Source organism: Oncorhynchus nerka, linkage group LG1 (assembly GCF_034236695.1).
Source record: "Oncorhynchus nerka isolate Pitt River linkage group LG1, Oner_Uvic_2.0, whole genome shotgun sequence".
Lineage (NCBI taxonomy): Eukaryota > Metazoa > Chordata > Actinopteri > Salmoniformes > Salmonidae > Oncorhynchus > Oncorhynchus nerka.
In genome coordinates, this window is record NC_088396.1 from 7799166 (window position 1) to 7824393 (window position 25228).

Consider the following 25228-nt stretch of genomic DNA (forward strand, 5'->3'; position numbering starts at 1 on the left):
AATTATTAGAGGGAGGAACGGGTACAGCTGTGACATGGCTACCTTGTTCACGACGAAGTTGGCTGTAATCCCAACAGTGATTAGTCGTTAGCAAGCTAGCCACCACGCTAGCTAGCTTTTGTGGTTTTACTTAGCTATTAGTACATTTTTCTATCTTTTCTAATCTGTCATTTCGGGAAACAGTATCCGGCCATTAGAGTGCCACAGAGTGAAAGCTAGAATCTTAGCATCCCAGCTACAAAATAATCTCCCATTCCAAACGAAGGGAAGCTCCTGGCACGACTCTGCACCTGTGGAAACAAGATATCGGCCAAGGACACCCACTTGGTGTGCTCCGCTTGCCTTGGGCTGCAACATGGCCAGGAAGTGTCAGCCTCCCTTGGCTCCTGTCCACACTGTGCCCTCTTCACTGTGACTATTCCATGTGAGAAATTGCCAATAAACTGAAGATCTCGTACAACGCTGTCTACTACTCCTTTCACAGAACAGCGCAAACTGGCTCCAACCAGAATAGAAAGAGGAATGGGATGCCCCGGTGCACAACTGAGCAAGAGGACAAGTACATTAGTGTCTAGTTTGAGAAACGGATGAATCACAAGTCCTCAACTGGCAGCTTCATTAAATAGTACCAGCAAAACACCAGTCTCAACGTCAACAGTGAAGAGGCGACTCGGGATGCTGGCCTTCTAGGCAGAGTTGCAAAGAAAAAGCCATATCTCAGGCTGGCCAACAAAAATAAAATATTAAGAATGGCAGAAGAACACAGATACTGGACAGAGGAAGATCGGAAAAAGTGTTACGGACAGACAAATCTAAGTTTGAGGTGTTCGGATCCCAAAGAAGAACATTCGTGAGGCGCAGAAAAAATTAAAAGATGCTGGAGCAGTGCTTGACGCCATCTGTCAAGCATGGTGGAGTCAATGTGATGGTCTGGAGGGGTTTTGGTGGTGGTAAAGTGGGAGATTTGAACAGGATAAAAGGGATTTTGAAGAAGGGAGGCTATCACTGGATTTTGCAATGCCATGCCATACACTGTGGACGGCACTTAATTGGAGCCAGTTTCCTCCTACAACAGGACAAGGACCCAAAGCACAGCTCCAAACTATGCAATAACGATTTATGGAAGAAGCCGTCAGCTGGCCAGCACAGTCACCGGATCGCAACCCTATTGATCTGTTGTGGGAGCAGCTTAACATTATGGTATGTAAGAAGTGCCCATCAAGCCAATCCAACACGTGGGAGGTGCTTCAGGAAGCATGGGGTGAAATCTCTTCAGATTACCTCAACAAACTGACAACTAGAATGCCAAAAGTCTGTAAGGCTGTAATTGCTACATATGGAGGATTCTTTGACGAAAGCAATGTTTGAAGGACACCATTATTTCAATTAAAAATCATTACTTATAACCTTCTCAACATCTTGACTATATTTTCTATTCCTTTTGCAACTCATTTCATGTATGTTTTCATTGAAAACAAGGACATTTCTAAGTGACCCCAAACTTTTGAACAGTAGTGTATGTATATTTGTAAACAGCTGGTGCATGAAATCTAAGGAAGTCTCAAGATTTTACTCTACCTTAGGCGAGGATCTCATGATAAGCTGTAGACCACACTATTTACCAAGACAGTATTCATCTATATTCTTCGTAACTGTCTATTTACCGCCATAAACCGATGCTGGAACTAAGACCACACTCAATGAGCTGTATATGGCCGTAAGCAAACAGCAAAACGCGTGCTCCTAGTGACCGGGGACTTTAATGCAGGGAAACTTTAATTTGTTTTACCATAATCTACCAGCATATTAAACGTGCGACCAGAGGGGAAAAAAACTCTAGACTATCTTTACTCCACACACAGAGTACAAAGCTCACACTCAATTTGGAAAATCTGACAATATCCTCCTGTTTCCTTCTTACATGCAAAAACGTCCTGGGATTTGTCCAATGGCATTGAGGAGTACACAACATCTGTCACTGGCTTCATCAATAAGTGCATTGATGACATCTTCCCCACAGTGACCGTAAGTACATACCCAAACCAGAAGCCATGGATGACAGGCAACATCCGCACTGAGCTAAAGGATAGAGCTGATGCTTTCAAGGAGCGGGACTCTAACCCGTAAGCTTATAAGAAATCCGACAAACCATCAAACAGCCAAAGCGTCAATACAGGACTAAGATTGAATGGTACTATACTGGCTTCGACACTCGTCAGATGTGGCAGGGCTTGCAAACTATTACAGACTACAAAGGGAAGTACAGCTGCGAGCTGCCCAGTGACACAGTGTGGAGTGAATGTTGACCTGTTTAAAATGTCTTACATCGGCTACAGAGAGCGTGATCACACAGTCGTCCGGAACAGCTGATGCTCTCATGCATGTGTCAGTGTTACTTGCCTCAAAACGAGCACATAGGTCATTTAGCTAATCTGGTCCAGAGAAGCTCACAGTCCAGAGAATGAGCTAAATTACCTCTGTGCTCGTTTTGAGGCAAGTAACACTGAAACATGCATGAGAGCATCAGCTGTTCCGGACGACTGTGTGATCACGCTCTCTGTAGCCGATGTAAGACCTTTTAAACAGGTCAACATTCACAAGGCCGCAGGGCCAGACGGATTACCATAACGTGTACTCTGAGTATGCACAGACCAACTAGCAAGTGTCGTCACTGACATTTTCAACCTCTCCCTGACGGAGTCTAATACCAACACCCTGGACCCACTCCAATTTACATACCGCCCCAACAGATCCACATATGATGTAATCTCTATTGCACTCCACACTGCCCTTTTCCACCTAGACAAAAGGAACACCTATGTGAGAATGCCATTCATTGACTACAGCTCAGCGTTCAACACCATAGGTGCAAGGCCCATTTGTGTGTTATATCGCACATGGCAGTCGTCGTCGGGATAAGCTTGTCTGGAAATACAGGAGTTAGTATTTCCCCATAAATTAAACACCGAAACAAATACTCAAAAGCTAACATTAGGTTACAACCGTAACCCCGGTTCTCTGATAGTATGAGTGAGGTATTTCACCAGACCACCCTCCTTGCATGAGTGAGGAAGAGCTGTTGCTAATTTTGAATTACTCAGACACTGTGTGGGACCTTTTTATAGGGTAGGAAGGACACCCTTCCCCGATGCACACATCCCGATGTCCAGCCAATCATGGCTGGTGTAGTGTAATAAAGGCTTCTGACAAATATGCTGGGGGCATAGCCCACAAGTAAAATACCTCACTCATACTATAGAGAACCGGGGTTACGGTCGTAACCTAAAGTTTTTTACTTTGAATATAACCACCAGAGGGCATCAGGGGTCACAGGTTCACGTCGATGATGCCGTCTCCTTGACAACCTTTCCAAAAAAATGATTTAAATGAACACCCAGTCAAGTTAGAAGTATAAATTAAGTTACTACTGATGCATATGGGTTAAAATATTTATTGTATTATGAAAATTGAGATGAAGTTGAAAAGACTTAGAGACGTCGCGCCTGCGCAGAACGAGGCGACAAAATGTCAAAACCGTCGGAACGAGATTGTTCGCAATCTAAATTTGAAGACGTGTTGCTCACATCAACGGGAGGAAGGATTTTATCCAGATGCTAGCTAGGCACTAAACTTGCTTATTAATGAACACAGTCAATAGGGAAAGTTTAAGTTGTTTGTCAATCAACCCGATAACTGACAATTCGTGATGTATAGTTAGCTGTCTATTAAAGAAAAGTAAAAGGGAGCTAGTACGGTTGTTTAGATGGATAGCTAGCTAGCGAACGGTAGCCGTTGTTCTTCGTGACCTGTCTTTCAAGTAACTAACCAGCTGTTCTACTACTAACTAGTTATTATCTACAGCTAAAGCATCTCAAACTAGCTAGCTAATAACTTAGTTAACGTTACTATGTAGCTATCCAGCTAATAGTTACAACATTGGCTAACTAAATAACTTTCAGCTAACTACTATACCTGGTTTAGCACTGGCTAAACACATTAGCTACCAGCTGGCTAGATAGTCTACGGCCTTGATTTGGCTTGACAGGTGCTAATTTATTGCAACAGTGTAGTCCGGCTAACAACAACGATGTCTCGCAGGCGGATGGACGGCCGCAATGGACCGACTGGGCTATTTGGAGAAATTCAAACCCATATCAATACGGAACCGATGGACAGTGTTTATGACATCACTGGCGAGTTGGGCAGGTGAGCCAATATTACAATGTCCCATTTTCAAACTTTCTCATTCCATCAACCCATTCTCTCAGTTCTTGTTATGACTCCAATGCATTCCATTGGCCTTTTGCATCCTAGAGAGCTAACGTTAGTGAGCTAATACTTACTCACATCCTATCAAGGCTGGATACCATATTTAGCTATAACAACTATAAATCTAACTGTATTTGTTACATGCTTCGTAGACAACAGGTGTAGTATATTAACAGTGAACTGCTTACTTCCGGGCCCTTCCCAACAATGCATAGAGAGGGGGGGTGTTATATGAAAATAATAAAAGAAGGAATAAATACACAAGGGGTAGCAGTACCAAGTCCATGTGCAGGGGTACGAGGTAATTGAGGTGTGTGTATATTTTGCTGCATCTCAGGGCTTGAAGCTACAGACACCCTGGTTCATATTCAGGCTGTATCACAACTGGCCGCGATTGGGAGTCCCATAGGGCGGCGCAAAATGGCCCAGCGTCGTCCGGGTTTGGCTGGTGTAGGTCGTCATTGTAAATAAGAATTTGTTCTTAACTCACTTGCCTAGTTAAATGTAAAAATATACTGTAAGTAGGTATAAAGTGACTAGGCAACAGGATAGATCATGAACAGTAACAGCAACCTATGTGATGAGTCAAAAGAGATGAGTGCAAAAAGGGGCAATGCAGATAGTCTGGGAAACCATTGGTTAGCTATTTAGCAGTCTTATGGCTTTAGGGTAGAAGCTGTTCAGGGTCCTGTTGGTTCCAGACTTGGCGCATCGCTACTGCTTGCCGAACAGTCTATGACTTGGGTGGCCGGAGTCTTTTGATAATTTTTGGGCCTTCCTCTGACACCGCCTGGTATAGAGGTCATGGATGGCAGGGAGCTCGGCCCCAGTGATGCCAAGAAGTTGATGTACCAAGCAGTGATGCAGCAAGCAGTGATGCAGCCAGTCAAGATGCTCTCAATGGTGCAGCTGTGTACTTTTTTAAATGTGGAACCTTGATGCTTATCACACTGTAAATGCAATTGTAGTAGGCCTATCTACAAACAGATTTGTGGGTTAAGGATTTTCTCCCAATATAATTTCTGTTGTCAAATTTCAGGAAAATCCGAACTTTACATGTTCCATATTCAAACAGGATGACCTCAGTCCTTTTGTAAGTAGATAGGTCACAAAGATTAGGCTATCCTCACAAAGAGCGCTGTCATAAGCGCTGTATGTGTGCCTGTCCCAAACCGAACATGTGTTGCCTACCATATAGGAACCATTACTAGGTACACCCTAGCCCAAGAATGTACTCTTAAGGAGTGAAGGCGGTCCGACCGTTACTCCTTATGTTCCAAAGACCTTATGTTATTTTCAGAGGTAGACTGGCTCTGGAAGACAAAACAGCCAAATACTCCATCAAAACATGAATTGATTATTAGTTGCGATATAGTTCTAGAAGCATAAAGCCCTTTACTTTCATAACACACCAAAATATTTCACAAATGCAAAATATACACTTACTGTACACTGTTTTAGCCGGCTTCATCACAGTTGCAGCCAACAGTATTTTTCAGTTACGACACATTTCTGGCAGCTTTCTTCTGTTACACACGGGTGTTCAAAGCATGCTAGATAGGTAATTAGTACAGGTGGCCTCCTTTGTCTTCCAGTGAACACCCGCCAAATGCAGGTAGATTTTGTCATTGGTGGGTAAGAATGCCTATTTCACCCAGCCACGTTGGCGGGTGGTCACACTGAGCATTTGGATATGAAAACATTCAATCCAAAGCCCACATGAAGATGGTCGAATTGACAAGAAAGGCTACTAAAGTATGACTACTTTTGTGTTTCTTGGCCAGTTATATCGTTTTGTTCACAACCTAGGTAGTTTGAATTTGCTGCAGCTGTCTGCTGCTAAGATGCTATCAAAGATGTTTTTCTTCACAGACAAGACAGTGCCCAGTTACCGTGGTAACGGCCGTCCCTTAAATTGGCAGCTGACATTTTTAAGGGTACATTGTGCTTGATTGACCATGGATCACTCCAAAAACATTTTTATTCATGAACTTTGAGCCGTTCCTTATCAGTAAAACTGAAATACTTTAATTGTTCTCTTTGATTTATTTGTATGCTTCTACATTTCTATTTACATTTACATTTACATTTAAGTCATTTAGCAGACGCTCTTATCCAGAGCGACTTACAAATTGGTGCATTCACCTTATGACATCCAGTGGAACAGTAGTGCATCTAAATCTTTTAAGGGGGGTGAGAGGGATTACTTTATCCTATCCTAGGTATTCCTTAAAGAGGTGGGGTTTCAGGTGTCTCCGGAAGGTGGTGATTGACTCCGCTGTCCTGGCGTCGTGAGGGAGTTTGTTCCACCATTGGGGGGCCAGAGCAGTTCTGCAGACATTACAGACATTACTTTAGCCAACCTAGTCCGACTCCCTACCTATTCCCGTCTATAGGTCTCCTAGGTTCAAAACGATATGACTGTAGTCTAGTGCTTCCTTTTCAAAAGAAATCTACTCTCACACTGCCATCTGCTGCAGTCAATGGCTCAGCGTTCCAAAAGTATTCACCTGAATCTACATCAAGCCTGAACAACGTTCTATTTCATATTTAATGGTGCGCGTGCAGCCCAGAAGTATATCATCAATTATATCTCCAATTTACAATGCCGGATAATTCATACATATATGCACTACTCCTTGTTTCAGGGATTTGAAAATGAAACATGGCCTTTAAGTCATATTTAACTAGTTTGATTGGCAATAATCCTTTGCAATACCTAAACCATGACTTAAAGCACTGACTCAGAACTGATATGCTGTGTTTATAATCCAAAAGGATGATGAATATTTGGTGAGTCACATGTATATTTTGTGATTAAACTAATACTAAAATGTATTATTCATAAAACGTAGCCGTATCACTGATCCTGTACTTTTCAGAATGTTGGCGGAATAAAACTTTACTTCATATAAATCCTTGACTGTTGAGATTTATGAGAGCTGTCTGGGTGTCTACTGGGAGTGCAGACTTGACTACCAGATAGTCTTGTAAAATAAATTCCCTTTTCTCACATGTACTCACAGACTGTATCGACTACAGTATATCCATTGAGCATTTGCTGACTACGATTTACTGACTACGATCTTGAAAATGTTTGCTGAATAAAATGTATTGGGTTAGTTGCTTACATTGGAGAATAATGTTCAGTAAGTAAACTTAAGCAAGGCCATGCTGAACATCTACAGTTAAAATCGATAGTACAGTAGTATTATTTAGTAGTGTATTTAGGAATACATCATGTACTCCTTGTAAACAAATATCAGCATAGAGATCTGAACTTCTCTACACCTTCCATGACAGATTGACCAGGTGAATTCAGGTAAAAGCTATGATCCCTTATTGATGTCACTTGTTAAATCCACTTCAATCAGTGTAGAGATGAAGGGGAGGAGACATGTTAAAATAAGGATTTTCAACCCTTGAGATGATTAAAACATGGATTGTGTATGTGCCATTCAATGGGTGAATGGGAAAGACAAACTATTTCAGTGCCTTTAAACGGGGTTTAAATGGTAGTAGGTGCCAGGCACACCGGTCTGTGTCAAGAACTGCAACGCTGCTGGGTTTTTCATGCTCAACAGTTTCCTGTGTGTATCAAGAATGGTCCACCACCTAAAGGACAACTGTGGGCTGCATTGGAGTCAACATGGGCCAGCATCCTTGTTGAACGCTTACGAGAACTTGCAGAGTCCATGCCCAACCAAGCCTCAATTGGCTGTTCTTTGGGAAAAGGGGGGAGGGGGCTGCAACTTTATATTAGTAAGGTGTTCCTAATGTTTGGTATACTCAATGCATTATAATAAAAATGTTTTTGTGGCAGTGCAGGCACTTTGTTGAACAGTTGTAGAACTGTTTATTTGTTTTTACTTTTCTAACTAAATTAGTGTTGTCACGATACCAACATTTAATAATTTAATAATATGATACCAGGCGAAGTATCACTTTACTGAGTAGCCTAGCACCCTGTTCGCCCACCCGCTTGAAGGTCCCCAAGAACAGAATGGCCTCCATTCTTAAATGAAAGAAATGTCGGAACAACTAAGACTTCCTAGAGCTTGGCCGCCTGGCCAAACTGAGCAATTGGGGGAGAAGGGCCTTGGTCAGGGAGGTGATGGTCACTCTGACAGAGCGCCAGAGTTCCTATGTGGATGGGAGAACCTTCCAGTAGGACAACTAGCACTCCACCAATCGGGCCTTTATGGTAGAGAGGCCAGACTGAAGCAACTCCTCAGTAAAAGGCACATGACCGCCCTCTTGGAGTTTGCCAAATGGCACCTAAAGGACTCTCTGACCATGAGAAACAATATTCTCTGGTCTGATGAAACCAAGATTGAACTCTTTGGCCTGAATGCCAAGCTTCACGTCTGGAGGAAACTTAGCACCATCCCTACGGTGAAGCATGTTGGTTGCAGCATCATGCTGTGGGGATGTTTTTCAGCAGCAGGGACTGGGAGACAAGTCCGGATCAAGCGGAAAGATGAACGGGGCAAAGTACAGAGAGATCCTTGATGAAAACCTTCTCCAGAGCGCTCAGGACCTCAGACTGGGGTGAAGGTTCACCTTCCAACAGGACAACGACCCTAAGCACACAGCCAAGACAACACATGAGTGGCTTCAAGACAAGTCTCTGAATGTCCTTGAGTGGCCCAGCCAGAGCCCGGACTTGAACCTGATCTAAAATCTCTGAAAATAGCTGTGCTGTGACGCTCCACATCCAACCTGACAGCGCTTGAGAGCATCTGCAGAGTAGAATGGGAGATACTCCCCAAATACAGGTGTGCCAAGCTTGTAGTGTCATACTCAAGAAGACTCTTGGCTGTAATTGCTGCCAAAGGTGCTTCAAGAAGATATTGAGTAAAGGGTCTGAATGCTTATGTAAACGTGATATTTCAGTTTTGATTTTTAATACATTTGCTAAAATGATAACTGTTTATGCTTTGTCACTATGGGGTATTGTCAATTAATCAATTAGGCTAACGTAACAAAGTGGAAAAAGTTGAGGGGTTTGAATACTTTTCGAATACATTGTACATGCATGTAAGGAGCCACAAAGATTTTTTTATTTTTATACAGTTGAATATTTGAATCCTACATTTGAAGCACATCTCATGAGTAGCAGACCCTTTTCCTTTCTTCCTGTGCCAATCAAATTAGCTTAGACCTACTGTCAAGTCACCAGGTTGTTTGTTACTAGGCCAATTTTTTTTAACCCTTATTTATCTAGGCAAGTCAGTTAAGAAATTCTTATTTTCAATGACGGCCTAGGAACAGTGGGTTAACTGCCTCGTTCAGGGTCAGAACAACAGATTTTTACCTTGTCAGCTCGGGGATTCGATCTTGCAACCTTTCGGTTACTAGTCCAACACTCTAGCTTAGACCTATTATATCAAATGCCCATGAGAATCTCCAGAAAATCGTGACTGAACAAAAATACGTTATGTGGCTTACTGAAAGATTCAATGGGATGGAGGACTTCAGTCGCTGTTCAAATCTTCATTTTCTTAGGTTTCCCTGAATGCTGTGGAATAACGGGAATGGAAGAATTCCTGGAAAAGGTAATACCACAACTACTCGGCCAGGGGAACTTTACACAGGCTCCCATAACGAACGAGCACATCCAACAGGTGACCCGAGAGGGGACACGATCAGTAAACCAAGGGGCATCATCGCCAAGTTCCTTAACTATAGGAACAAAGTTAAAGTTCTGACTGGCCATCAAAGCCAAAAAGTCAGGAGTCAGACCTTTTGATGTATGGGGCCATCGGATTCTATATCAACGCCGACATGAGCAGAGCCCTCTACATGAAAAAGCTATAAAGAAAAGGCTATGGGGAAAATGAGTCCTGTTTTCTCTGGTGAACCCCACACAACTATGGGTCAAATGGCAGGGAAGAGACATCACACTGAAATCAGCCAAATAAATTGGGTTCCTGGATATAGAATGGTAGAAATAGCAATGAATGAACTGTATAGATTAGGACAGCTTTTTAACAGACTATGTACGACAGATGGGATACTCGACTAAGCCTACTGAAATGAGGTGAAAGATGGACATTGACACCCCACCACATCAGATACAAAAGAAGGGTATGTGTTGTAAATCCCTTCACTTACAGGCCTAATTGAAAAGACAATAACACTTTAATGACTATTGGCTATGCAGCTTAATGACAACCCATTAATTGGTAGGCTATAGCCATAATCCATTTGTTTAAGTAATGAACTGACGAGGGAATAGGACATGATTGCTGGACAAAAAAAATAAATGCTCCCCAGCCTATAGGCTACACTACATGGCCAAAATTATGTGGATTCGGCTATTGCGGCCACACCCGTTGCTGACAGGTGTATAAAATCGAGCACACCATCATGCAATCTCCATAGACAAACATAAGTAGTAGAAGGGCCCATACTGAAGAGCTCAGTGACTTTCAACGTGACACAATAAGATGCCACCTTTCCAACAAGTCAGTTTGTACAATCTCTGCCCTGCTAGAGCTGCCATACAAGGAACTATTTCTGGGAACTTTGAATTGTCAAGAGGTATAAAACAAGGTTGCCTATGTCACCATACCTATTATGGCCATTCAATTGTTTGCTTTAAAAATCAGATCTAATGATAACATCAAGGGGCAAAAAATTAAGGGTTTAGAGACAAGTATCAATGTACGCCGATGCTTCAAGTTTTCTCTCGAGTTAAACCTTGAAGGGCCTCATTGAGGACTTGGCTAATTTCTCGAGTTTCTCTGGACTAAAACCTGACTATGTTAAGTGTATATTACAGATTGGCCTCTAAAAGATCAACTTTAAATTGTCATGTGGTCTCCCGATTTTAAATGGGCAGATGGTGAAGTCGATATGCTTGGTGTTCATATCCCTTGAAAAGTTCAGCGATCTTGCAAATTTGATCGAATATACTGAACAAAAATATAAATGCAACCATTTCAACAATTTTACTGAGGTTATAAGAAAAGCGGTCAATTGAATTAAATAAATTAGGCCCTAATCTATGGATTTCACATGACTGGGCAGGGGAGCAGCCAGGCCCAGCCAATTAGAATACATTTTTTTCTCACAAAAGGGTTTTATTACAGAGACAAGTACTCCTCAGTTTCATCAGCTGTCTGGGTGGCTTGTCTCGGGTTGATCCCTCGGGTGAAGAAGCTGGATGTGGAGGTCCTGGGCTGGTGTGGTTACACGTGGTCTGCGGTTGTGAGGCCGGTTAGACGTACTGCCAAATTCTCTAAATCGACATTGGAGGCGCCTTATGATGGATAATTTAACATTCAATTCTCTGGGAACAGCTCTGGTGGACATTCCTGCAGTCAGCATGCCAATTGCACGATCCCTCAACTTGAGGCATTGGTGGCGTTGTGTGACAAAACTGCACACCTATGTTAATTCATCACGGCTTTGCCACAAAATAAATAAAATAATTAGTCTAAGTAAATGCCTATTCCAATTTTATCTGCCACCCATTGAAAAATCTAATGGCTCAATGATTAGTATAAATCAGTAAAAATATTTGACAGCAATACCGTATAAGGTTTTTGATGTCCCAATACCTTGGCATCGGGTCTGAACTGACATGTGAAACAATTCACACAATCAATCTGTTCTTTTCCATTTAAGCTATTATATAAAATACTTCATACAAAAAGAGTGCTCAATATATGGGACATTGAACAGTCAGCCTTGTGCAGACTGCCACGAGGAAACAGAATCAATAGAACATTTTATGGTACTGTCTGTCGGTGGCTCGCTTTTGAAGTCAAGTCTAGGAATGGTTGTTATATCAGGATTCAGATGGACCTGCAAACTGTATTGTTAGGGGTTCTGAAAAACCACAATGGGTCAATTGGAAATATCATTATACTCTTGGGTAAAGTATTTATTTTTAGGGTATATTTGTAGAAATAGTACAAATAGGTAGGTTCAGGACTCTTCTATGAGTCCTATAGTAAAATGTAGGAATGTATTGCAAAAGAAAATGGCTAAATTGCATTATACTGGGAAAGATGGGTTAATCTGTGGACATCGGTGGGTTGGAGTTAGGATCAGAATGACTGGTGGATTGGCTGCTGTGGGTTAAAATCCAGCATTTGGAGAAAGAGGAATTTATGTATCATTATTTAATTACAGGCAACTTAGATGTGAGTGACATAATAGCTGTAAGTAGAAGTATTGTAGTCCGCCGTGAGCGTAAATGAATGGCCTAGGGTAAATCCCATCCCTGGTGTCTCATCTTACTAGTGCAATGCAGGACGAAGGAAGCAAGGACGTTTGGAAACTAGACTTGAGCTCAGCCACAGAGAAAGAGGAAATAGACTAAAACTGTCTTCCTGTTTGTGTGTGTACAGGGTGGCAATTTGAGTTTTCCCTAGATTGCGAAATTGTCAATTCAATGTTAATTTACAGTACAAACTAGGTTTGGGCAGTATGCAGATTTTCATATCGTTATACCGTCCTTCTCTCATCCTGGGATTTACGGTATTACCATTTTAGTACACAAGGGGGTGCCCAAAAAACACAAAGCCCATTGGGCATCTATTACCAGAATGCTAACAAAATGAATAGAGAATTTCCATAAAGGCTGCTAGCTAAATATGCTAGTGAGCACAAATGAAAATAAACTAATTGCAATGACAGGCAGTTATACATATCAGTATTAGCTACCGGATATCATTTTTGGTTAGTTTGGACATATACAAGCAAATGTGAACGAGAGACATTGTGCGAATGAACAAAATTTTGACACATGCTTGTGTGAAGGAAGAATAGTACTGGCTCTGGAGCAGCATGTGTACCCGTTTTGCTCAGAGAAGAGTGGAGAGGAGCAGACAGGCCGAGAACAGAGAGGATAAAAACGCAAGGAAATCAAGCAGTGGCAGCTGTACAAGAACTCATTTTCAAACACTGCAGAAAGCGAACACTATATGATTCCCTGTCACCTTATTAATTCAGCCACTTGCTTAGATAACGCAAGCAGTAATTTTTACTTGCTAATTTAATGCAGAATTCTGTGTTTTTGACACAGAAGAAAACAGATCTAAAATGCCTCTTGTAATTTCTGCTCGGTATCAACCTTCATTTTGTGCTTTAGTTGCACTTCATGTGGATGAGAATTCACAAACAGCCATTCTATCAGTAGACAGTGCTTTTCTCCATTTAAAATGAAAGATTAACTTAAAGAAACCTTTGAATAAGTAGGTGTGTCCAAACGTTGGACTGGTACTGTACCTAATGTTGCTGCTACAGTCTAATGACCAAAAAGAGCTTCTGGGTATCAGAACAGCTATTACTCACCTCGAACTGGATGATGTTTTTTTCTATAATGAGTCCGACGTGAAGGATATTTCTGCAAGACCAAGCCAAAATCCCTATCATTCGATTGAAGAAAAGGTACACATGGTGGCGATCGGAGTGCCTTGTGAGAATTTTTTCAGCAAGTGGGTAACCCGCCTCAACCATTTTGTTCTATTGGCCAATGTGCCAATGGATGAGCTCCGTTCGAGACTGTCCTACCAATAATATATTATGTTTCACTGAGTCGTGGCTGAATGACGACATGGATAATATAATATAATAATATAATATAATATATAATAATAATAGTCGGCGGGACAGAAATTCTGCGTCTGGTAAGATGGGTGATGGGATGTGTGTCTATTTGTCAATAACAGCTGCTGCACGATATTTAATATTAAGGAAGTCTCTAGGTATTGCTCACCTGAAGTAGAGTACCTCATGATAAGCTGTAGACCACCCTGTCTACCAGGATAGTTTTCATCTATATTTTTCGTAGCTGTCTATTTATCACTACATACCGATGCTGATACTAAGATCTCACTCAATGAGCTGTTTAATGCCATAAGCAAACAAGAAAATGCTCATCCATAAACGGCGCTCCTAGTGGTCGGGGACTTTAATGCAGTCAAACTTAAATCTGTTTGACCAGAATGTCACATGTGCAACCAGAGTGAAAAAAAACTCTAGACCACCTTTACTCCACACACAGAGATGTATACAATCTCTCCCTCGCCCTCCATTTGGCAAATCTGACCATAAGTCTATCCTCCTGATTCCTACTTGCAAGCAAAAACTGAAGCAGGAAGTACCAGTGACTCGCTTAATACAGAAGATGTCAGATGTAGATGCTATGCTACAGGTCTGTTTTGCTAGCACAGACTGGAATATGTTCTGGAATTCATCCGATGGCATTGAGGAGTATACCACATCAGTCACTGGCTTCATCAATAAGTGCGTTGATGACCACGTCCCGAGCTACAGGCTAGAGCTAGACGAACCATCAAACAGGCAAAGCATCAATACAGGACTAAGATTGAATCCTACTAGAACTGCTCTGACGCTCGTCGGATGTGGCAGGGCTTAAAATCGAATTACGGAATACAAAGGGAAACCCAGCCACTAGCTGCCCAGTGACACGAGCATTCCAGATGGGCTAAATGTTTTTTTATGCTGGTTTCGAGGCAAGCAACCCTGAAGCATGCATATGAGAGCACCAGTTGTCCCAGACGACTGATCACGCTCGCCGTAGCCAATGTGAATAAGATCTTCAAACAGTTCAACATTCACTAGGCTGCGGGGCCAGACCGATTACCAGGATGTGTACTTAACTTCTTGCGTCGAGCCATCCCGGATCCGGTATGGTGACTACAGCCTCAAACTCATTACCATAACGCAACGTTAACTATTCATGAAAATCGCAAATGAAATGAAATTAATCTATTTGCTCTCAAGCTTAGCCTTTTGTTAACAACACTGTCATCTCAGATTTTCAAAATATGCTTCTCAACCATTGCAAAGCAAGCATTTGTGTAACAGTATTGATAGCTAGCGTAGCATTTAGCGTAGCATTTAGCGTTAGCATTCAGCAGGCAACATTTTCACAAACAGAAAAGCATTCAAATAAAATCATTTACCTTTGAAGAACTTCGGATGTTTTCAATGAGGAGACTCAGATAGCAAATGTTCAGTTTTTCCTGAAAGATTATTTGTTTAGGACAAATCGCTCCGTTTTCTGCGTCACGTTTAGCTACAAAAAAAACCTGTATCCAGGATTGTGTAAATCTATCCGCAAACTCATTAGCATAACACAACGTTAACTATTCATGAAAATCGCAAATGAAATGAAATAAATATATTTGCTCTCAAGCTTAGCCTTTTGTTAACAACACTGTAATCTTCGTGGCAGTTGACTTTCTCTTCTGAAGAAATGGAACGCGCATGGACCTACAGATTACGCAATAATTTCGACACAGGACACCGGGCGGACACCTGGTAAATGTAGTCTCTTATGGTCAATCTTCCAATGATATGCCTACAAACACGTCACAATGCTGCAGACACCTTGGAGAAACGACACAAAGGGCAGGCTCATTCCTGGCGCATTGACAGTCATATAAAGAGACATTGGAACACAGCGCCTTCAGAATCTGGGGCATTTCCAGTATGAAACTTCATCTTGGTTTCGCCTGTAGCATTAGTTCTGGGGCACTCACAGATAATATCTTTGCAGTTTTGGAAACGTCAGAGTTTTGTCTTTCCAAAGCTATCAATTCCATGCATAGTCGAGCATCTTTTCGTGACAAAATATCTTGTTTAAAACGGGAACGTTTTTTATCCAAAAATTAAAAGAGCGCCCCCTATCTCGAAGAGGTTAAAGCATGCGCGGACCATTTGGCAAGTGACTTCACTGACATTTTCAATCTCTCCCTGACTGAGTCTGTAATACCTACATGTTTAAAGGAGACCACGATAGTCCCTGTGCCCAAGAAAGCGAACGTAACATGCCTAAATGACTACAGCCCCGTAGCACTCATGTTGGTAGCCATGACTTGCTTTGAAAGGCTGGTTATGTCTCACCAATACCATCATCCTGGAAACCCTAGACCCACTCCAATTCACGTACTGCCCCAACAGATCCACAGATGATGCGATCTCTATTGCACTCCACACTGCCCTTTCCCACCTGGACAAAAGGAACACCTGAATGAGAATGCTATTCATTGACTACAGCTCAGCGTTCAATACCATAGTGCCCACAAAGCTCATCCCTAAGCTAAGGCACGACTCCAACACCATCATGACGTTTGCTGGTGACACAACAGTAGTAGGCCTGATCACCGACAACGATGAGACAGCCTATAGCAGGCCTGGGCATCTCCAGTCCTCAGGGGCCTGATTGGGGTCACTCTTTTGCCCCAGCTAACACACCTGCCTCCAATAATCACCTAATCATGATCTTCAGTTAACAATGCATTTACCGTAATTGCTGGACTATAAGCCGCTACTTTATTCCCACGCTTTGAACCTCGCGGTTTATACAATGATGCAGCTAATTTATGGATTTTTCCCGCTTTCACAAGATTCATGCCGCCAAAAAACTGAGCACCGTCACATAATGTGACTTAAAATCGAGCGCGCTCAAACTTCCCATCATTCTGATTACGGTAGTAATTTTGTCACCCTCATCATGGCAAAGACACGGAGAAATGCATATGATGCAGCTTTCAAGTTGAAGGCGATCGATCTGGCTGTTGGAAAAGGAAAGAGAGCTGCTGCACGGGAGCTTGGCCTTAATGAGTCGATGATAAGACGTTGGAAACAGCAGCGTGAGGAACTGACTCAGTGCAAAAAGACAACAAATGCTTTCAGAGGGAAGAAAAGCAGATGGCCCAAAGTATTTGCAGCCACTCGACATCAGTGTAAATCGTGCATTTAAGGTGGCGCTCCTTGTTCAGTGGAATCTTGGATGACAAGTGGGGAGAAATCCTTCACTAAAACGGGCTGCATGCGAAGAGCAACTTATGGTCAAGTCTGCCAGTGGGTCCTGACAGCGTGGATCATTGTCAAAAAATCCACTATCATCAACAGGTTTCGAAAGGCTGGACTGCTGCGTGTTGAAGGGGCAGCATGAGCTCAGCGGGGTATTTGCCTCCGGATGAAAGTGACGAGAGCGACAATGAAAACGATCCAACATCGGATGAAGCAATTCTGAGGCTATTCATCTCCGACACCGAAGGAGATGACTTCAGTGGTTTCAGTGCACAGGAGGAGGAAGATGGTGACCAAGTTCATTTGTTTCAATGTACCGGTAGGCACCTGCGGCTTATAGACATGTGCGGCGTATTTATGTACAAAATACATATTTTTTTAATAATTCAGTTATATTTATATTCAGGTGCGCTTAATAGTCCAGCAATTACGGTAGTTTAAATTAGGTGTGTTTGCTAGGGATGGGGGAAAAGTGTGATGCCAATCAGGCCCAGAGGACTGGAATTTCCCAGGCCTGGCTTATTGGGAGGTCAGCAGCGACGACAACAACCTCTACATCAAGACAAAGTAGCTGAAAAATCTACCAGCCACTCAGATTTCTCTTACCAGCTCAAATATTTTTTTTCTGCAGTAATTACAGCAAAACACCAAAAGGGCAGATGAGCATGCTTTGTAATGTTTCTAAAACGATACATGTATTACTAGTAATAAGTAATGTGGTATATTTTTTAATTTCATTTTTTATGACCATAGTCTTTTAACCAAACTATGAGACCATTTTCACCTGCCCCTTTACGCACAGGAGATTAAGTAGAGCAACTCGAGTTATGTTTGTGCCTGTGAGATTGAGTCTGGCTAGTACTGTAGCATTGTCTTTTCCCTAGCAGTTGAAACGCAAACATTGAAAAACAACCTAATTTGTGAACAAAACAATGTAAAGAGCCAAGAAACACAAGGGCAATGTCTCACTTCAGTAGACTTTCGTTTCAAGTAAATTAGACTAACTTTTATGCCTGTGCTCAGCACTTCTAAAAATGAATCTTTCACTTAGCTCTTCATGTGCGCACATCCCCCAGCCAGGCAGTGTTGCAACGCAAGGTGCGATGGTCTATATAGGATTCGACTATTTGAGCAATTAATTGAACAACTATGAAACAAATACTTTGAAAACAGCTAGTTATTTCACTGCAAATGCTAAGGTGGCAGGTGAAATTGATTTTGGCATTGGCGGGTAAGATGTCTATCTGTATGTGGCAGGTGTTCATTTTAGACCCTGATTACCACAACATTTACATTTAAGTCATTTAGCAGACGCTCTTATCCAGAGCGACTTGTTATAGTAGGGTGTGGGTATGGAGTGGCCTCATTTGAACCCTTTTCACACTACTAAGCCAAGCTATAGGCTTGCTGAGCTGGCTGGGTTATGCATCCGCCTAGTTGCTGTAACGGTGCTTGACAAGACAATGTGAGAAAAAAAAGATCAAAGCCGGCACAGTACAGTTTGGTTGGCAGTGCACCGTGGTTGTCCTACTGTAGTTGAATGCACTGACTATAAGTCACTCTGGATAAATAACAATATATACAGACACATTTATCCAAAGTGAAATGTAATGTTTGTCTAAATGTAAATATTAACTGATGTCATATTGTAATTAAGTTGTCTCCTTCAGCGTAGACTAAAATGACCCAGATAGTGTGTGATGAATGACTCTGCCCTCCCTTCGTCCTCTGTGCCAGGGGGAAATTTGCGGTGGTGAAGCGGTGCGTGGAGAGGTCCACAGGGAAGGTGTTTGCCGCCAAGTTCCTTCGGAAGCGGCGGCGAGGCCGAGACTGCCGGGCCGAGGTGGTGCACGAGATGGGTGTGCTGGAGGCGGCCCGCAACAACCCTCGCGTGGTTAACCTGCACGCTGCCTATGAGACAGACCACGACATCATCCTGCTGCTGGAATAGTGAGTTATGGCCAACTTTTAGATTGAACTGATAGCATTGAGTGCAATCAGTAGCAATTTTAAAGGTTTGTTGTTCACACATCCACCCCATACTGCCATCAGCTTCCTCCATTACATCTGTTAAGTCCTTAACCCATCTTTCAAATCCGCTACTTATGTATGTTTCAATTTTTTTTTAAATGTAAACCTATCTTTGTACTGTACAGAGGCTATTTAAGAAAGTTTCTCATATCTGAGACAGTATGTGTGATTATGCCTTGAACTTCATTGGAATCTGTACTCCTTTACACTGCATCCAGCAAAACAGAAAGTAGAATGAAGAATGCAGATCCACATTCTGTGCTTAAAGGGACACTTATGGATTTTGCCAATGAGGCCCGTTATCTACTTCCCTAGAGTTCAATGAACTCGTTGATACTATTATTTCTCTGCGTGCAGTTTGAAGAAAGTTGCTAATTAGCGCGATAGCGCAAGGACTGGAAGTCTAACAGATACCCATAGACTTCCAGTCATGCGCTAACGTTAGTTAGCATTGGCTCGCAAATCTACCTCTATATTTCTTAATACCGGAGACAGACATAAAAATGATATCTACAAGTTCATCTGACACTGGGGAAGTAGATAAAGGGAAACCCCACCCTTACCACTCTTGTGTATTCTGAGAGTCAATAGACATGTTTCCACCCTCCCTGTTTGTTTCATTGAGTTTTGAGAAAAGCCTTTCTAATCCTGCCCTGAAAGCAAAGTGCCTTTAGAACTGAAAGGGGAAGGCTATTCCATTGGAAATACCCAATTATCTGTTGCCTGACCTGAAATTATATGAAACAAGCTTATACACTCAGCTGAGTCTCAACCACCTAGGTTTTATGGATGCAATCATGCAACAAGGTTTTATGATAGTTTGTGTTAGACACTGTGACACTCTCTCTCTCTGTGTGACAGTGCGGCGGGGGGTGAGATCTTTGACCACTGTGACTGTGATGAGCTGCTCCCAGAGGGCCAAATCACACGGCTGATCAGACAGACGCTGGAGGGCGTCCACCTCCTCCACCAGACCAGCGTGGTGCACCTGGACCTCAAGGTCTATCCCTCCACACCTCTTAATATATATAAGCAGAAGTGCACTGCGCACATACAAACATATGTAAATACACCTCTCAACCCTATTTGCTCTCTTATTCATCTTTACATCACCACTTGCATATCTTCGCTGCAAACACCATCTCATGCAGGAAGGATTGTGAATGACTGGACCTGCTGTATACAGCTGTATTATGACAGCTGTATTATGACTGCACAACTTTGTTACCCTTTTGGACTACTCACCCAATCCCTCCCTCTTTCTTTCAGCCCCAGAACATCCTTCTAACCAGCCTGGCACCGCTGGGGGACATAAAGATTGTGGACTTTGGCCTGGCACGCAAACTGGGCATGGTTGGAGAGCTCCGAGAGATCTTGGGCACGCCCGAGTACGTGGGTAAGGCAACGTCCATGTAACATGCCTCCAACGTTCCTTCAACCAGCTGCAATTAAGTCTGACATTCTACAATAACAATGTTGTGATGTAATCATATGGCCTCTCTCGTTCTCCCTTTTCTCACCTTAGCTCCAGAGATCCTGAACTATGAGCCTATTACAACGGCAACTGACCTTTGGTGAGTCATCAATATTAACACAATGACTGGATTTATGTCCGTGCCTGCCTAAGGCACTTGTGTGAAGTATGTATGTTTGCAGGTCAACACGTGTGCACCCTCTGACACATTTGTACTAACTGTATTCTGGGTGTGTGTTATGTGTTCTTCAGGAGTGTGGGAGTGATTGCCTACATGCTGGTGACGGGTGAGTCTCCATTTGCAGGGGATGACAAGCAGGAGACGTACCTGAACGTGTCCCAGGTTAACGTGGACTATAGTCAAGAGGCCTTCTCCAGGGTGTCGGAGCTCGCTGTCGACTTCATCCGCAAGCTGCTGGTCAAAACTCCAGAGTAAGTGGGACTATAACCAGCCAGTAAAGGTTCAGGGAATTCTAATGGTTAAATCACTGCTACTGACAGGAAGCATTGGAGCAAATGCTTTTGTGCTTTTCATTTCTAATAATTGGTTTTGACCTTTGTCCGTCTTCACCCTCTCCACACAGGGACCGGCCCAGTGCAGCCGACTGCATGACCCACCCCTGGCTGTGGCAGCAGCATCAATACCCAAGTATCGAGCCTGTCCTGCCACGAACCCCCCGTGAGAGGAGCAGCGGTACCAAGTGGGCTGCCCCAGCCGAGGACCCAGAGGACAAGGAGAACTTCACCTTGGACTCACCCCACACCCAGGCCAAGAGGTTTCGCTTTGAGGAGGAGACACCTGCCACCACCAACGGTGGAGACGGGGACTTCTGAGGTGGAAAGAGCGACGCAAGCGCACCCCTCCCACAAGCTCCTATTTAGCTTTTATTGGTTTTATGCAGCAAGGAACCTGCCGGCATGTGTCACCTACCCAAGAGCACTTCTGTTCTGTTCTACTGCTCGCCAGTATCCAAGAGCGTCCAGCCAAACCAAAGATGGCTAGCTTCCTTTGTGATCTAACGTCAATTCGTCACTGTTTCTGTGTAGTTTGTGTTTCTAAATAATGCATTGATTTAAGATTAGTATTCTATTTTATTGTGAGCTGATTTGGTCATTTCTAGTGTCTTTGTTTTGTCAGGTATATTTTGTCCCTGAATTTAAAGAATGAGGCCAGAGATATAGCTCAAGGGAAATCTATGCAATACTGTTTTGCCACAAGTAACTTTTAAAGGAGACATTTAAATAGTCAACAAATTATTACTTGACCATTTTTGCCAGGCCAGTAAGTGGTCGTCAGTGTTCTTTGTATTTTGTGCTAAAATCATTCGACAGAACACTGAACTGTGCAGATATGGGCTAAATCAGACTATTTGAGGAAGTGAAAGTAAAGTACGTCCTCACACTGTCATTGTTTGCCTGACCCAAGCTGTACATTACCTCCCTACTGTCAACAAGCTTCAGGCCATGGCTTGCACACATTATATTCTGTGACATTGTGACATTCCCTTATCTTGCTCTCCAGCACGCCACATCTCAAAGCACAGTATGATGTCATCTTAGACAGGTTGTCTATGCACAGTACCAAGCCCTGGCCTGCATAATTAGTAAGCCAACAAGTCACACTGGTGTCTGTCTATAACATTGACTGTTAACCCCAACTCTTCCTCTGATTTACAATTCTACAGTAATAGAGATTTAAGAGGGTTCTGTAAAAAGGTGACTCATGGACAGTAAACACCACACCCATGCTTACTCAAATGTCTTTCTTCAAATGTTTTCAGTTCCTCTTGAGTCATTTGCTTAGGGGAACTGTGACTGAAGCATTTAACTATTTATCATCTGGGTATTTAATTTGCTTACTCAACTGGAAAAAATTGTTTTGCATTACATGTTATTTTTGTGTAACTTGAACACAATGTATTTCCTGAAGTAATTTAATCTGCATTCCTTTAATTGGTATTAAAAAGCTACTGTGGTTTTTTTTATGGCTAGGAAGCCTAAAGTTTAATGGGAGTCGGGTAGATTTGGGAATCATAACAGATTATCTGTGTATGAAGGTGAGTTTATTCAGTCTTACTCCTCTGTTCATTCCATTTCCTCATCTCAGGGCAAATTACCGTTCACTTTGGTCGTAACTACCGTGTGCCTCTTTATATTTGCTCTTTAAATACGTTTTACATTCTAATCTGATTCTCAATATATTTATATAATGGGATGGTGTTTTGTTTATATTTAGATGTACATATGTGTGTGCTTTATTTAACTGGGTCCAGATGGGTTTATTAAGAGGATACGGGTTGTATGGGATAGTATTGATGGCACCGCTTAACAAAAAGCTGTTTTGGTAAGGTGACATGAAATTGAAATATGCTTTGGTGGTGAATGTGGGATTTGCATGAAAGGTTTGGAAAAGTGATTAGAGATGGATTTAAAAGAGAAAAGATGGTTATGAGGATAGGGTATGACATTGAGATGGTTACAGAGGACGAGAAAACATTGATTACGGAAGTGATGTATGTAAAGGTTTCGACTGAGATATTTGTACAGTTTTACCAGCAGAGCACTTCCATGTAGAAAATGAAAGTGCTCTTTTGTTGAGCATGCGTTCCCCATCCATTTGTGAATTTATGAAGAATTTTTGTGAACCCTAACTGCCAGCAGACCTCAGCTGAACATGCCACTTTGTTCAAGGAGGTGCAAAGACTACATATCCTTGTTTGTTGTGGTCCTCAAGGTTTCCCAGAGATGTCACTGCCCTGGCACACACAATAGCCTTTGTCTTCGAGAGGGCTGTCTCCAGTCACGGCCATGCTCTCATTGTATGCTGTCATCCTAAAGGAGAACTGGAACACCAATACGTCATTAGTGAGTGGTTCAGTAGTCAGTACTGTCCTCCGTTCAAAGACAGACACTTAAATGAAAACCAGACGTTTGAGGCACTGCTGACACCAATCGGCACAAAGTGGACTTGTACAACTTGATTATATTTGTAAGAGCTCCACTGCTGATTTCATTTTGTATGGCTGTCTGAATTTACTTTTACATACATATACTAGTCAAGTGACCTGTGTGTTCTCTGGGGACAAAGGTGACCAGTTTGCACTCTTCACATTCCTGTGGTGAGATCTTCTCCCACTTTACCAGGGTAATACTGAAGGAAACATCTGAGTCAAACTCATACCAGTTAGAAGCACAAGCAATAACCTTCAGACCGATGTTTATTTCACATTTGATAGATTTGTAGATATATTCCATTTGTTTTTAGAATGGATCATTTCAAATCCACATTTGTGTCTTCTGATCAACATCAATCTAATATTTAGGTGTCATCAGCAAACAAGAATGCTCATTAAAGATGATAGAAAACCTACATGGTGGATGGAGTCTGTCTACCTTTTTTTTCTACATTTTGTCTTATCTCAGTGAGTTCCCTCTCAGGTGCAAAGACCACAAGAAACATTTGTGGACAACATCTGCAGAGAATGGTCTTTAAACAGAGAAACTACCGGCGGCCATGAACAACAGAACTAAGGCATGCCATCATCTGGGGCATTGTGCTTCTACTGCCATCTACTGATGAGAGGAAACATTGCCTCCTAGCGCTGATGGCCATGTGTCCCATGTTTTTTTAATTTTATATATATATAGAAAAAAGCTAAATCATCTTAAAGTAATATCAAAACAAATAAGGAGTTGATTGCAGTTGATTTGGCAATGACATTGACACACATGCCCATATCACTCCCATTGACTTTCAGGATGAGGAACCATCTAACATCAAGTTGTAAAATCCTGAACTTCCCCTCTAAGCTCCACTTAAAACTTATCCATTGTGGATGCACAAGTTGTAAGGACTTAGCTTGTACAGGTGTTTAATGACCGTATGTTAACTTATCAATTACAACATTGATTATAAAGTATGTGGACACCTTCAAATTAGTGGATTTGGCTATTTCAGCCACATGTTGCTGACAGGTGTGTAACATCGACAAACATTGGCAGTATAATGGCCTTACTGAAGAGCTCAATGACGTTCAACGTGACATAGTATGCCACCTTTTTAACAAGTTAGTTTGTCAAATTTCTGCCCTGCTAGAGCTGCCCCGGTCAACTAAGTGCTGGTATTGTGAAGTGGAAACATCTAGAAGCAACAGCGGCTCAGCCATGAAGTGGTAGGCCACACATGCTCACAGAACGGGACCGCCGAGTGCTGAAGTGTGTAAAAAAAAAAGTATGTCCTCGTATGCAACACTCACTCTTGAGATCCAACTGCCACTAGAGGCAACGTCAGCACAATAACTGTTTGTAGGGAGCTTTCTGAAATGTGTTTCCATGGCCGAGCAGCCAAACACAAGCCTAAAATCACCATGTGCAATGCCAAGCTTCGGCTGGAGTGGTGTAAAGGTCAATGCTCTTGATTTGACTCTGGAGCAGTGGAAACGCATTCTCTGGCAGGATGAATCACACTTAACCATCTGGCAATACAACGGACAAATCTGGGTTTCGCGGATGCCAGGAGAACGCTATCTGCCGCAATGCATAGAGCCAGCTGTAATGTTTGGTGGAGGAGGAATAATGGTCTGGGGTTGTTTTTCATGGTTCAGGCTAGGCCCCTTAGTTGCAGTGAAGGGAAATCTTAATGCTACATACAAT

At 42.4% G+C, this 25228-nt stretch overlaps 1 protein-coding gene across 1 annotated transcript; it reads left to right on the forward strand.

Moving 5' to 3' along the window:
- Positions 1-3542: 3542 nt before the first annotated feature.
- Positions 3543-23952, forward strand: stk17b (serine/threonine kinase 17b (apoptosis-inducing)). Its single transcript, XM_029667996.2, has 7 exons — positions 3543-4206; positions 18808-19020; positions 19963-20101; positions 20371-20497; positions 20627-20675; positions 20828-21007; positions 21160-23952. Exons 1-7 carry the CDS (start codon positions 4088-4090, stop codon positions 21407-21409), a joined length of 1077 nt encoding a protein of 358 aa, XP_029523856.1. The 5' UTR covers positions 3543-4087; the 3' UTR covers positions 21410-23952.
- The last annotated feature ends 1276 nt before the right edge of the window (positions 23953-25228 follow it).

Excerpts from the sequence above, each read along its gene's own strand:
- stk17b (XM_029667996.2), top strand. The coding sequence starts at position 4,088 with ATGTCTCGCAGGCGGATGGACGGCCGCAATGGACCGACTGGGCTATTT. Across the intron at positions 20,102-20,370 it reads TGGTGCACCTGGACCTCAAG|CCCCAGAACATCCTTCTAAC; the intron begins GTCTATCCCTCC and ends TCTTTCTTTCAG. Across the intron at positions 20,676-20,827 it reads ACAACGGCAACTGACCTTTG|GAGTGTGGGAGTGATTGCCT; the intron begins GTGAGTCATCAA and ends TGTGTTCTTCAG.